Source organism: Medicago sativa, chromosome 1 (assembly GCF_051527215.1).
Source record: "Medicago sativa cultivar Bolivia chromosome 1, Bolivia_mono, whole genome shotgun sequence".
NCBI classification, from domain to species: Eukaryota; Viridiplantae; Streptophyta; class Magnoliopsida; order Fabales; family Fabaceae; genus Medicago; species Medicago sativa.
The window spans coordinates 93,885,630-93,899,561 of record NC_140749.1 but is presented as its reverse complement, the minus strand read 5'-3'; the positions used below and the strand labels follow the sequence as shown (position 1 = coordinate 93,899,561).

The window sequence follows — 13,932 nt, the reverse complement described above, 5'->3', positions numbered from 1 at the left end:
AAAGTTATATTGGAAATGTAAAGTGACATTCATTTTGAAACAATTTTTTTTTTGCTAAAGTGACACTCATTTTGAAACGGAGGGAGTACTATTACTCATTAAGTTACTCTCTCCGTTCCATATTAGATGACTTAGTTGACAATGTGCATTGTTGACATGACATATTTTGACTATATTTTTCTACTAATATACAAATATAAATAATATTAAGATGTTAGATTCGTCTCGATGAATATTTTCAAAATATTAAATTTTCATAATTTTTTCTAATAGATAATTAAAGATAAAAAATATGCATTGGTATGTGTGACAGAATCAACTATATCATTTAATATGGGATAGAGGAAGTAGTATATTTTAAGAGTACAAGTTAGCGTTTTCCAATCTTTTTAAGTAGTGCATCGGGGACACTACATAACATTTCCCATAAATTAATCATATCTTCTCCTTAAAATAAGAAACTTATTAATTTTTTTAATGGCAAACTAATTATATCGTCAATTTACAATGGTTTAAAAAGCCTTAAATTAATGGAAATATTACAACACAAACATTCATTTTAGTTTGATAAAATAACTCACCTCCCTTCAAGTTAACATCCTTTTGACAAAAAACACTCCCTCAAATTAACATTGCTAACGCTGTTAGTGAGAAAACACATTACTACACTGTGCTTCTGAAAGTCTTAAAATTGTGCCCGTTGATCTAAAGTTAATATTATAATATTTTTAAAATTATGATATGACAAAACATTGAGGTTGACCGACATTTCATAAAAAAGAAATCGAATAGTGGATTGATAACTACAACCTACATACGTTATATATAGGCATCATTTGATAGATGTATTAACAAAAAGTTTATCAATGGAACGTTTCAACCAATTTACTCGTAAGCTTGAAATTTTTGAAATACATTCACGAACTTTAGGGGGAGTATTATAATTATAATATTAGTATTGTATGTATATGAGGCCCATTAAACAAACCCATTAAAACTAGATTTATCTCTATTTAAACAAGTTAAATTTCAAGATTGTAATTTACAACCTTGATCAAAAAAGCATTTCACAATTCTACACACATGTTGTAACTTCTTCAATCACTCGACGTTACTTCAACTTCAACCAAAACATCTCTCTCTATCTCTCAAAGTAAAGTAGAACATCATGGCTTGGTGGCACTGCTACAAATCTGCAAGCTTCGCATTCGCATTATTCATCATTATTTCCGTGATAATATGGTTAGCTTGCTTTGGGGTTCGTAGGAAAGAACATAATTCTGGTATTTTTGGTGATAATGAATTGTTTCATATACGTACATTTGTTAGATAAATTGCTGAAATTAGGTTCTTCGTTAAAATCCTTGTTATTCCAACGTTTGATGATATTCTTGTTAGCTTTGAAATGTTTACTTTTGTTTATATGAACTGTTGCATTGTTTTTTGGGGAATTAATCACTTTAGTCCCTGAATCGGAAGGGATTCGTCACCTTAGTCCCTGAATGCAGATAAATTGCAAAATAGTCCCTGAATGTAGACTTTGTTAGTCAATTTAGTCCCTGAATGCAAACTTCGTTAGTCAATTTAGTCCCTGCATGTAGACTCCGTTAGTCACTTTAGTCCCTGAAATTGACCATGCAGGGACTGTTTTGCAATTTCTCTTCATTCAGGGACTAAAGTGACTAATCCTCTCCCATTCAGGGACTAAAGTGACTAATTCCCCTTGTTTTTTTACAATTTTAAGCACATCTTATTCTTTTGTGTTGAGGAAAGCACATCTTGTGCTTGAAAGTCAGTCGTTTCCGTATCATTTTTCATGAATGACTTTAATTTTACTTCTTAAAAAAACATTTTAAAATTAGCATATAGTATTAAAAAGAACGTTCACAAATGTCAAAAAAATCCAATAATATTAATAATAATAACAAAAATAATCAGGTAAAAAAGGAATAATAGTAAGTAGATTGATAGATATTTATAGAAAATTTTCCCTATTCCAAACCATTTCCTTATTATTTAAAAGTCCATTAATAAAAAGAGTATGAATGCTTTGAGCCAAAAATAAAAATAAAAATTAAGAGTATGAATGTCAATTCAAATGTTAAATAAAAAAAATACAGTATATCATATATTATCCCTTAAAAAAAGTATATCATATATATTATTACAAAAATAAAATAAGAAAATTCAGAAAATTTAAAATAAGAAAATGCTTTGCTGTATATTAATTTAAAATTAATGTTTCTTACAGTTTCTGATTCCACAAAAAAACAATTCCAATATTCACGTGTGTTGTTGTGTTGTAACTTCTTCACTCACTTCAACGTTAGTTCAACTTCAACCAAACCCATTACTCTCTCTCTCTCTCTCTCTCTCTCTCTCTCTCTCTCTCACCATGGCTTTTTGCTACTGTTACAAACCCACATTATTCATCATTGTTTTCACATTCTTCATTTCTCATTCTCTTGCAGTCAAAATCTCACAACCACATCATTCTCTTCCATTCATTTGGCCTCTCCCTGCAAAATTCACATTCGGCAATGAATCTCTTTCCATTGATCCATCACTTTCACTCACCGGCAATGGTGCTTCTTCATCAATTGTTCGAGCTGGTTTTGATAGATATAAAGGAATAGTGTTCAAGAACAGTTACAGCTTTGGTTTTCTTAGAACAGGAAAAGTTGCTTATGATGTTACAAAATTGAATGTTATTGTTCATTCCAAAAATGAAGAGGTGGGTTACTTTTTGTTTTGTTTTTTATATTGTCTTTTTTTAGAAAGTTTTCATTTTGAGATCAGGAAATTGGTTTGTGTTGCAGCTTCAACTTGGAGTGGATGAAAGCTATAGTTTGTTTGTTTCAAAAGCTACAGGTTCTGGGAAAGTGACAATTGAGGTTTGGTTTGGTTTTGTTTTTGTGACAATCATTTGTTGTTGAATTCGATTATCCGATGATGTTTTCTTTTATGTTGTTGTGTGAATTTCAAGTGTTTATGGTCCCTTTTGTTGTTGTAATTTCTTTTTTATAATTACTTATGTTTTATTCAATAGCATACTTTTGATGTGTATGTATCAAGAACAAGTCAATCAAGAATTTGTTGATTGATGTGTTCTGTTTTTGGGTCAACCAAATTTCTTGAAATTGACTTGTTTTGTTTTGTATTGTGTTTCATTTCTTATTGGTGGAAAATGGAAACAAATAAATTGGTTTTTTTTCTTTTATATTCTTTTTTTTAATCTTTATTTTTTTGGAATGACTGAAACAAATAATATGGCATGATCGTTAGTAATTTTGTGATTTTTTTAAAGCAGGCAAATACTGTTTTTGGTGCGTTGCGGGGATTAGAGGTATGTGTAAAATTTGCAACTCAAATTCATCTCATTTTTTTTCACTATATTCTAAATAATTATGAACTTTGAAGGGAGGAGGAGTGGCACAAGATACGAGTATTTGAGTAGAGAACATTTTTTCTTGTTTATAGCAAACTTGTTGTATGTCATAAGTGTTGGGCGGGAAAGAACCAACACGAGAATAAATTAAGCGTAATAGAGATGAAGGTGACAAGATGTTGCATTGGATGTGTAACTAGACTATATGTGATCAGATTCACAAGGAGAACATTAGAGAGAGAGAGAGAGAGAGAGTAGCGGTGGCACCTAGCGTAGAAAAGATGGTGGAAACTCGGCTTAGTTGGTTTGGACATGTAGAGAGAAGATTTGTAAATTTTGTAGTAACGAGAGTAGACTAGATGGAGGGTAGTCAAATCACTAGAGGCATATGAAGACAGAGAAAAACTATAAGAGAAACTAAGATCTAGAAATGAATGAGTTTGATAGAAATATGATATATGATAGAACATTACGGTGACATTTGATGCATGTAGCCGACCCCATTTAGTGGGATAAAACGTGGTTGTTGTTGTTCTACTTGTGATGCTTTGATGACATTATTTCATAAATAATTGAAATGGGGTTTAGATACTACATATTTCTGGTAAATGTTCCAATTTTTACTCTTCAAAATAAGTATTTTTTTTTGGGTGCAATCTTCGTATATAAGGTTTGCATTTTCTCCGTATGGTCGACAAAATCCATAGCTATGTTCATGTATACTGATTAAGATTATGATTTCATCAGTTTGAAGTAATGTATTTGTTTTCTTCTCTTATACCTCATAAGTTGCTTTAAGTCATTTTGTATTATATACCTGTTTTGCTCGAGTCTGTAAAAAAAATTGTTTTCCATGAAAATGAAAACTGAATTGTTGTTGTTGTTGTGTTTTTCAATGAGTATTCACCAACTTGTAATTCCTTTCGAGTTATATTTGACTTATTTCCTCCATCCATCTCCCTTTTTATGATGATTTCCCAGACGTTCAGCCAATTGTGTTCTTTTGATTATTCAACTAAAACAGTACAAATATACAAGGCACCATGGTCCATCCGAGATAAACCGAGATTTCCATTTCGTGGACTTATGTTGGGTGAGCCAATATATTTTGTAAAAGAGGCAACTCTATATTTGGTGAGTGTTCATATGCAATGATCAAAGGCTATTGACACATATCTCTGGTTTGTTTTATTTTGCAGATACATCTAGGCACTATTTACCAGTTGATGTAATTAAGCAGATAATTGAATCTATGTCCTACACCAAACTTGTAAGATAAATATCAAGACTTTCTTTTTACTTCTCTCTTGGTTGTTCGTGTCAATTTGAAACTAAAGTGTCTCCAAAACTAGCACACTTTGCTATTATAATGCAACTCTGATACACAATATTTTACATGGTAGAATGTTTTACATTGGCACATGGTAGACACACAGTCATTTCCACTTGAAGTACCTACATATCCAAATTTGTGGAAAGGTTCATATACAAAGTGGGAACGTTACACAATAGAGGATGCATATGAAATTGTCAAGTAAGTTTTGCCGTGTTACATCTTTGAGTTGGCTTTATCAATCTAAGGTTGCCTAACACTGTTGTCATTTCATGTTTTATACTTTGTCATGATATAAAGCTTTTCCAAAATGAGAGGTGAGATATCTTTAAAATCCTTTTGAAGCTTCTATTTCATATTATTCTCAGTATTTTGCAGTTTTGATCATGCAAGATAATGAAAGTTTCTATTGCTGTGGTTTATCAACAGGCATAAATGTCATGGCAGAAGTGGATGTCCCTGGTCATGCAGAATCATGGTAAAGCTTATGCCATGGTCAACTTTCTCTTAACCTGATAGGATTATATGACAGTCTTATTGATTTTACACTAATGCTGAATTTGAAAATAGTTATACCTGGAAAACCACAAAATTTCTTTTTCTTTTACAATTTGCTGTAAGAGGAGTGCTAGGAACGCACTAACACTCGGTCTTTTATTGGGTGAAATCTATGCAGGTCCCACACTTTGTAAATGGGTCCCACGTATAGTGGTAAGACCCGCATTGATTTCATCCAACAAGAGAGTGAGTGTTAGAGAGATCGTTGAAAAGAGAGTGTTCTTAGCACTCCTCTTTGGGAGGGTACATATTTCTTTCAATAAAGGCTTAGTTTACCATAGAAAAGTCGAGTCTTCCAATTTATTATTTCTACTGACAGCTAGTATTGTACACCAGAAATATTAAGGTTGTTATATTTTGTTTCTGTTTAGGGGCGTTGGATATCCTGATCTTTGGCCATCGCCCACGTGTAGGAGCCCGCTAGATGTTTCAAAGAAGTTTACCTTTGATGTCCTTTCTGGCATTATGACAGGTTAAGTTCCTATAAAACATGCATCATTGTACTAATGTGCCTACTTACCCTGCTTCTTCATCTTATGCACTTCCTTGTCTTTTTCTGTAACTTACAAAATTATCGATATTAATTTTTTTTTCTTTCTCATTGTCCGTTTCTAAATTTACAGATATTAGAAAAATATTCCCCTTTGAACTATTTCACTTGGGTGGTGATGAAGTGAATACAGGTCAGTATGCATTGCTTTCTTTTCGCAGCTTGCTAAAAAACCACTTGACATGAAATCTTTAAGCCATTAACCTAAGTCCTAAGAATCATTTTTATTATTAGTACAACTTAAGTTGGTAATATAGTCTATAGTGCTAAAATGTGTGACAATGCCTGCCACTTCATATCAATGGAAATGATAACAATCATAATAAAAAATAGAAATTGGTTTAGTGCAAGCTATACTCCACTTTGTGTCAAATCGATGCTAATTTATAACAAATCACTTTTTATTTTGACAGATTGCTGGACCAATACTACTCAGGTGAACAAATGGTACAAATGTTAACCTTCGATACTCATTCATTTCATTATATGATGATATGATGATTTTTGTTTCCTAGAACTGTAAATTCGTTAAATCCGTCAAGCAAAGGAAACTCAAATTAAATTGAAAATATAAACCTCAACATAGAATGTGGTTTTTTTTTTTTTTTTTTTTTTTTTTTTTCTCTTTTGCCCATATCCGGTGGTTAAAGTTACAGAAAATTAACCATCACAGTCCATGAATTTGATTATTGTCGTACATCAAGCACAATATTTAGACGTGATTATATCTCCAATGCAGGCTTCAGAATCACAACATGACTGCTAATGATGCTTACCAATACTTTGTATTGAAGGCCCAAAACATGGCTCTTTCGAAAAACTGGAGTCCTGTCAACTGGTATGATCTTTACTACTCCAGTTTACTATTTCATGTTCTTAAATCATAGCCATATTTTTTAAATCCAACTTTTTTATGTAACTTATCAGGGAAGAAACCTTCAATACGTTTCCAACAAAACTCCATCCGCGGACCGTTGTGCATAACTGGTGAATTCTCATCCATGTAGTTCATTTTGGCACGAATCTCAAATTACTCAGTTCTCATTCTTCAGTATTTTATGTAATTACCGTAGGTTGGGCCCCGGTGTTTGCCCGAAGGTTGTTGCAAAAGGCTTGAGGTGTATTTTCAGTAACCAAGGTGTATGGTATCTTGACCATGTGGATGTACCTTGGGATGTTGTCTATAATGCTGAGCCACTAGAAGGAATACATGAAGCTTCTGAACAAAAACTTGTGCTTGGAGGAGAAGTTTGCATGTGGGCTGAGAGAGCTGATGCATCAGATGTTCAGCAAACAATATGGCCTCGCGCTGCAGCAGCAGCAGGTTAGTTATCTTACTAATCCAAAGTTGTTCGTCATTGTGGCATTATATATAATTACAATTAGTCCTGGAAAATTGAGTCTCATTCCCTTTATAGTTAAATTAAATAGTATAAAAGCAAAGGTCGCGTGAAGGGCTCGTACCTTGTGCCATGAAACAGTGACATAGACATGAACACTGGACACCGACACATAGACGCTAATAATAATTTGAGAAAATGGAAGTGATTATACGTAACCCACATGTGTCGGTGTTGTGTTGATGTCGGAGTCCAACTTGTGTTAGTCTGACACTTGGACACACCTTAAATCTGTAGTGTCTGTGCTATATAGCTTGTATATCTGTCAATCTTGTCTTATGTAGAGGTGCCTCTTCACGTTATCATTTTCGTTTGTTATATATGTTACTTTTTGGGAAGATGGGTGAGGACAGTGGGATTGGAAAGTTGGCTCCATATTTGATTTGATATGTTTATGAAAAATTAACAATGAATTGTTTCCAACAGAACGTTTGTGGAGTGAGAGACAATATACTTCAGGTAGGAATAGTAACTCAACTGCATTATCCCGGTTGCAATACTTCAGATGTCTGTTGAATAGAAGAGGGGTTCCAGCTGCTCCTGTCACAAATTTTTATGCTAGAACTGCTCCTGATGGTCCAGGTTCATGCTTTGAGCAATAACTTTAGAATGCTTCTTCTGTCTAATAATTCTAGACAGTTGTTGAAAATGACTCTACTAAGCATGGCTGACTACTGTTAGTGCTCTGATGAATGGACTGTAATCATATTATAAGTTATTATTGTATTCAATAATAAGATTTGTTCATTTGTCTCTTTATTGTAGTGTTTCTAACTAATTGCAAATTTAATGGACTTTGTGATGCTTAAGCTTATAGTATTCTATCATTCTAGAAAGCTATTGGTAACATCATTAAATTGGAACCAAATATTGGTTTTCAAGACTTTTTTTCTTTCAATTTTACTCTTCATCTAACTTTTCTATTTAGGATTTTATCATTCTTTACCTGATCTACAAATACCTGAGAAAGACATGGTTTTTGATAGAACATTATGACATCTTTTGATTCATGTATCCAACAGACCCCTCTTAGTGGGATAAAGTTTGGTTGTTGTTGAACCTAATCAAATAATTGAATTCAATCAAAATTTCAAATTTAAATATCAAATTTGATCTAATCCTAAATTAAACTTTAGTACAAATCTAATTAATTCTTTCGGTTTTTTACCTACTTTCTTAAATCAGTTTTAACAAATCAAATTCGGATCTTAATTTAATTTTGAATTAAAAATAGCGATTAATTTTTTTTTTTTTGGGTCTGTTTGGTGCTCTGTTCTTAGGTGGCTCGGCATTTACTATGTTATGCCTTACGATGTATCAAGTCACTTTATCCATTTCAGCTTTATTGGTGGTGCTGCCAAGTCAAAGAGTTCTATTTTACAGGTTATTTGCTTTGCGACAGTGTGAGAAATTTGGAAAGAAAGAAATAACAGGGTCTTCAATGATAAAAAATGCTCTATTCCTCAGGTGGTTGACAAGATTAAGTCGTTAACGTTCATGTGGTTGAAGGGGAAACATGCTAACCTTCCCCTCAATTATCATTGTTGGTGGCTTAGTCCGTTAACCATTTTAGGCATTGGCTAGTTGTTATTTTCTTCTGTTTTTGTCCGCTTAGCGGTTTGGCTTTGCCTTGTAAATATTGATTGAACTCTGTTTGTATTCTGGTGTTTCTTCCTTGGCACAACTTGTGCTAGGAAGGCCTTTTTGATGTGGTAATACAATTTCATTTTAGCCTCTTCAAAAAAATTTTTTTTTTTTTGAAGAAATCAAAATAATATATATAACCAAATGACATTAGTGATTAAAATATTAATGTAAAATGACATAATTTAGTCCAAAATTTCAAGTTTAATTTTGAACGCAATGGATGTCAATAGCATGACAAGTATATACAACATAAGCTTATCAAAATGTCTATTTTGATTAATATTATAACAGAAAATATAAATAAATTAAAAAATTTAAAATAAATTATATATATATATATATATATATATATATATATATAAATACATTAATGAATTGATTTGATTTGATTGAAATAATGCAATTTTGAATTTTTTTTTCTTTTGTCTTGTTACATTGTAACACTACCAAAAAATAATAATATAGTGATTAAAATATCAATGTAAAATGACATAACAGAGTGATTAAAAGAGGTAAGTATAGCTTTTACTATAATTAGGCATGGAAATGGGGCGGGGTGGGGACGGGTTTTACCTTCCCATCTCCATTCTCGATTCTCATATATTTACCCGTTACCCTACCCATACCCAACGGGGATAAGAAATTGAATCTCATCCTCGTCCCCGACGGGTTCGGGTATCCCATCCCCATCCTCATACTAATAGTGAATCATTTTTAATAAAAAAAAGTTCTTTTTTCCAACCTCAATGGCAATATTGGAAAGCATTATGTTCCCTTTGTGAGCAGCGTTGACTGCTTGAGAGAGAACCCAAAAAAGTGTCATTTGGACTAGAGTGAAATGATCTAGGGTTGTGCTTGTATTTATATAAAAAGGGGTTAAAAAAAGGTAATTTTTTATATTCGGGACGGGTATGGGTATGAGTTCGGGGTGGATACATATAACCTCGTTACCCGTTCCATATTCGTGTTTTGAAATCGGGTAAAACCTATACTCATACCCAAACCCAGTCAAAGCAGGGAAAACCCGTCAAATCGGGGTGGGTATGGGCGGGTAGCCACGGGTACGGGTATTGTTGTCATGCCTACCTATAATTGTGGAACTGCAACGTTTTTGAAATCTGCGTATATAACTGCATTCAGATGAATGAATAGCCACAAAGAAACTTCTGTTTTTGACCTAATATTTCAAAATGGCTTCCAACTCCAAATTGACGCTGAAACTTCTGATAGACACAAAGAATGAGAAAGTTGTATTTGCTGAAGCATCCAAATCCGTAGTAGATTTTCTTCTCCACATGCTAGGTTTGCCTCTTGCTACTGTAGCAAAACTACTAGGCAACAATGACACTGTTGGTAGCATAGGAAACATTTATCAAAGTGTTGAAGATCTTGATGAGAAATACATGCATCAAGAACAATCCAAGAATCTTCTCTTGAATCCAACCGCTTCCATCTCTTCAAATGAATTCTGTAATCTTTTTCCCACAATCGACGACAATGACGAATCTTCCATATCATCTTTATCTGAATTTCTTCTTGTGGCCGAGTTGGACAAGGAGGATGATGAAGAGGATGAAGACTATGAGGAGGAGGAGGAGGAGGAGGAGGACGAGGAAGATGATGAGGACGATGATGATGAAGAGGACGAAGAGGAGGAGGAAAACCTAGGATATACTTTGTATTATGCCTGCCCAAATAGATGTGGTGATGAGGTCACATGTGATGAAACAACTATTTGTTCTCGGTGCAACATAGCTATGAACCGCCGTTCACATTTTGAGCTTAACACTAAGGATGTTGAAGAAAACATTTTGATTAAGAATGGGTTCGTGAAAGATGATGTAACTTTCTTGGTGATGGATGATTTAGTTATTCAACCCTTGAATTCAGCTATTGCAATGGTTTCTTTACTTAGAAACAAGTTTAATACCAACGAGATTGGTGTTTTGCAAGAAATGGTGGTTGAATTGGGGCTGGATGAGGTAAGTATTGTCACTTGTATTTTCATGTGTTTTATATCTAATTTTTAGTATCTTGTATGCCGATGAATTCTAATTTGTGTTCGTCTGTTCCTTTTTAGCTGTTATTTTTGTAGAATTTTTGTGTTCATAATTACATGTTGTTTTCAATGTTTAATGGAGTAACATTTAACTTGGTATATGCAAATAACCTTAAATCCTTTTAAAAAGAAACGAGGGCGTATTTGTTAATTGGATATAATACATAAATCTCCTCATCAATTAGACTATGAGGGAGGCTTGGTTCAAAATGGGAATGAGTTTTTGGTGAGGAAATATGGGGAGAATATTGGAAGCTTGGTGGATTGAGGTAGTGTCTCTTGGCCTAATTACGCTTAGACATGGTGGAAGGACTTAGATTCGTTGGATGTTGCAGTGGGCTCAAATTAGTTAAAAGGGGAGGTGATTAGTAAGGTTGGAAATGGTCAGAGGATTAAATTTTGGAAGGACTGTTGGGTTGGAAAGACCCCACTATGTGATCAATGTCCTCGTCTTTTCTTTCATTTCTGATCAAAAGATATAAAAGTGTCAGATATTAGGAGGGTGGGAGGTCTAGAGGTGAATTGGTTTGTTCTCTTGGCGGTGAGTGTTGTTTGATTGGGAGGTGGAGCTTCTTAAAAATCTTATGGAGTTGGTGGAGAGGGTGTGATGGTTGAGGAGGATTCTTGGGGGTGGAGGGCGGAAGATGGTGGAGAGTTTACGGTGAAATCAACATATAGATTGTTAGAGGGGTTGGTGGTGTTGGAAGAGAATTTGGACATAGTGGCAGAACAAGTGTTTAGTTTCTTGTGGAAGAGTCCGATGTTTGCTTTCTCTCGGAAACTCCTTCTAGACTGTATACCAACGAGAAGAAATTTAGCTTGGTGCAAGGTAATAGAACGGGAAAGTTCTGCAGTTTGTGATGTTTGTGAAGATAGGGAGGAAACTTTGTGTCACGAATCTTGTATTGTGAGGTTGCTTCAAAAGTTTGGTTGTGTGTTTCCTTGGCCTGGGCTTAATTTATTGAGTCCGCCAAATTTGTAAATTTATTTGGTTTGATTGTATGGGGAAGGTAGAAATAAGAAGCTTAGAAGGTTTTTTTTTTTTTTTTTTACTAATTTGGCATTCAACTATTTGGGTCGCGGTTTTTGAGTCCTTAAGGGAGGCTGGTGTTGGGATGACAGGTTGGTGTGTTTCTACAGGGGTGTTCTTTCAAGCTGCTGCCTGGTGTAGTTTGGAGTTATCAATGCCTTGTTTTTATGCTGCGCAGAGTCTGGCGTGGGTTTTGTAGTTGGTCGATTCTTGTTTTTTTATGCTGTTTTGTGTTTGTTTTGTTTCACTCATTGGGAATTTGGTAGAGTTTTAGCTTTTAGGTATAGGTATAGATATTGTTCTTAGTCGCTGGTGTTGTAGGTTGCAATTTTCTGATGTTGGTTGAGTTTTCTGAATATATACGGAACTGTTCTGGTTGTATTTGTCTTTGGCAAGCCCAGTACGTCTTGTACAGGGTATTGCCGGTTAATATATTCTTTTCGCTGTTTAAAAAAATTAAATATCATACTATGAATTGATCAATCAAACTAGTCAATTAGAGTCATCTAATGAAGCGAGCCCTATATTAAAGAACAAATCAAAAAATTCCAATCTGGTCTCTTGAAACTTCTACCTATTTTTTCATCTAACATGTCTGATTTTATTACAAAACCTTTTGAACAAATGCTAGATACTACAATAGGAATTTCAGTTTTTTTTTTCTTCTTAAGTCTGCTTTGCATTTTAATTTTATAAATATTATTGGAAGTAATTTAATTTGTAAATCGACATGCTTTTTTTCCTAATAGGGTATCAAGTTGCTGAAGGCTTCTCTGCAGTCGAAGATGGTTTTAACTAGTGTTTTCATCAAGAAGGAATGTTGAGAGATATGCGACCAATAATTTGACGAATCTTTTACGTTTTTAGCTACAAAATGTGAAGATGTCTAACATTTTGTTTTTGTTTTGGCTACCTAATTTGTTTGTGGTGATTTCTGCTCTGTTTTGAATGAATAATACATTACAAAGTATTGGTCTACTGTGATTCCAAATCATAAATAATAATCACTGAACTTGGAATATCGCAAAATTTAACCTTGGTTAAAAATCTAATATATGATGAGCACTTTTTTAGCAGAAATGCAAAAGAGGTCATATACATAGCATTATGCTAGATTGCGCACTCTAGCACAAGTAAATTATCCTAAGCATTGTAGCTGCAGGAAAACTTCGTCTTAGTTTTGTTTGCAGAGTGCTTCTGGGAATGTATTGGGCTATTCGTGTAGAATGCTTATCTCTTTATGTTATAGTGCTCTAGCATATTATATCTGCGTTGTAACCCATGACCCCATGTATATCTCATAATAAAGACCTTGTTTTTCATCCCTTTATGATTCTTAAAAATTGATCCCGCCAGGATTTATCCATCTGGACCACGAAGATGTATCAATTTTTTTTTGGATTAACCCATTCAGACGCGAGGAAAATGTGTTTTTTTTATCTCATCTAGATTGATAAATCTGGAGGAGTCGGATTATTTTTAGAAAAACAGTGCTTATGTTATTTGCAACAGATGTAGCTACTGAAACTCTATATCATGGGCCTACATTGTTTATGTTATTTGAGAAATAGTAATTGTCATACATAGCTTGGAGAACTAGAATATTGGTGGTCATAGATGTTGTAATGGTTCCATGTGTGTTGTTGTTCATTTTTCTTGTTTGGCACTTCTTGTGCTAACTGCTAACAAGAATCTTGATACATAATGTATAAATAAAATACTTCTTTTGCTTGTGCAGAAAAAAAAAAAGTTTTACTTTTGAATGAAAAGTATTTAATGCTTGATAAATCTTCATAACTTAAAATGTGGCAATGAGGTTCAGAGTCAGACACCTTGATGCCTTGATGTCTTTAACTTTCTATACTCATTCATTGAATAATATGATGAATTTTTGTTGCCTAGAGCTGCAAATCTGTTAAATCCCTCAAGCTATGGAAACTCAAATTAAATTGAAAACGTGAACCTCA

The 13,932-nt window shown here is 33.7% G+C and overlaps 2 protein-coding genes across 2 annotated transcripts; both read left to right on the top strand.

Moving 5' to 3' along the window:
* The first annotated feature begins 2,317 nt into the window (after positions 1 to 2,317).
* Positions 2,318 to 8,043, top strand: LOC146959377 (beta-hexosaminidase 1-like). Its single transcript, XM_085740923.1, has 15 exons — positions 2,318 to 2,734; positions 2,820 to 2,894; positions 3,311 to 3,346; positions 4,370 to 4,481; positions 4,588 to 4,658; positions 4,792 to 4,922; positions 5,022 to 5,038; positions 5,151 to 5,199; positions 5,651 to 5,751; positions 5,903 to 5,962; positions 6,243 to 6,276; positions 6,569 to 6,667; positions 6,757 to 6,816; positions 6,903 to 7,153; positions 7,656 to 8,043. Exons 1-15 carry the CDS (start codon positions 2,396 to 2,398, stop codon positions 7,829 to 7,831), a joined length of 1,611 nt encoding a protein of 536 aa, XP_085597049.1. The 5' UTR covers positions 2,318 to 2,395; the 3' UTR covers positions 7,832 to 8,043.
* Positions 8,044 to 10,029: 1,986 nt separating this feature from the next.
* On the top strand, positions 10,030 to 13,107 carry LOC146959376 (uncharacterized). The gene is made up of 2 exons (XM_085736614.1): positions 10,030 to 10,858; positions 12,715 to 13,107. The coding sequence occupies exons 1-2, from the start codon at positions 10,067 to 10,069 to the stop codon at positions 12,787 to 12,789; spliced, it is 867 nt and encodes a 288-aa protein (XP_085592740.1). The 5' UTR covers positions 10,030 to 10,066; the 3' UTR covers positions 12,790 to 13,107.
* Positions 13,108 to 13,932: the final 825 nt, after the last annotated feature.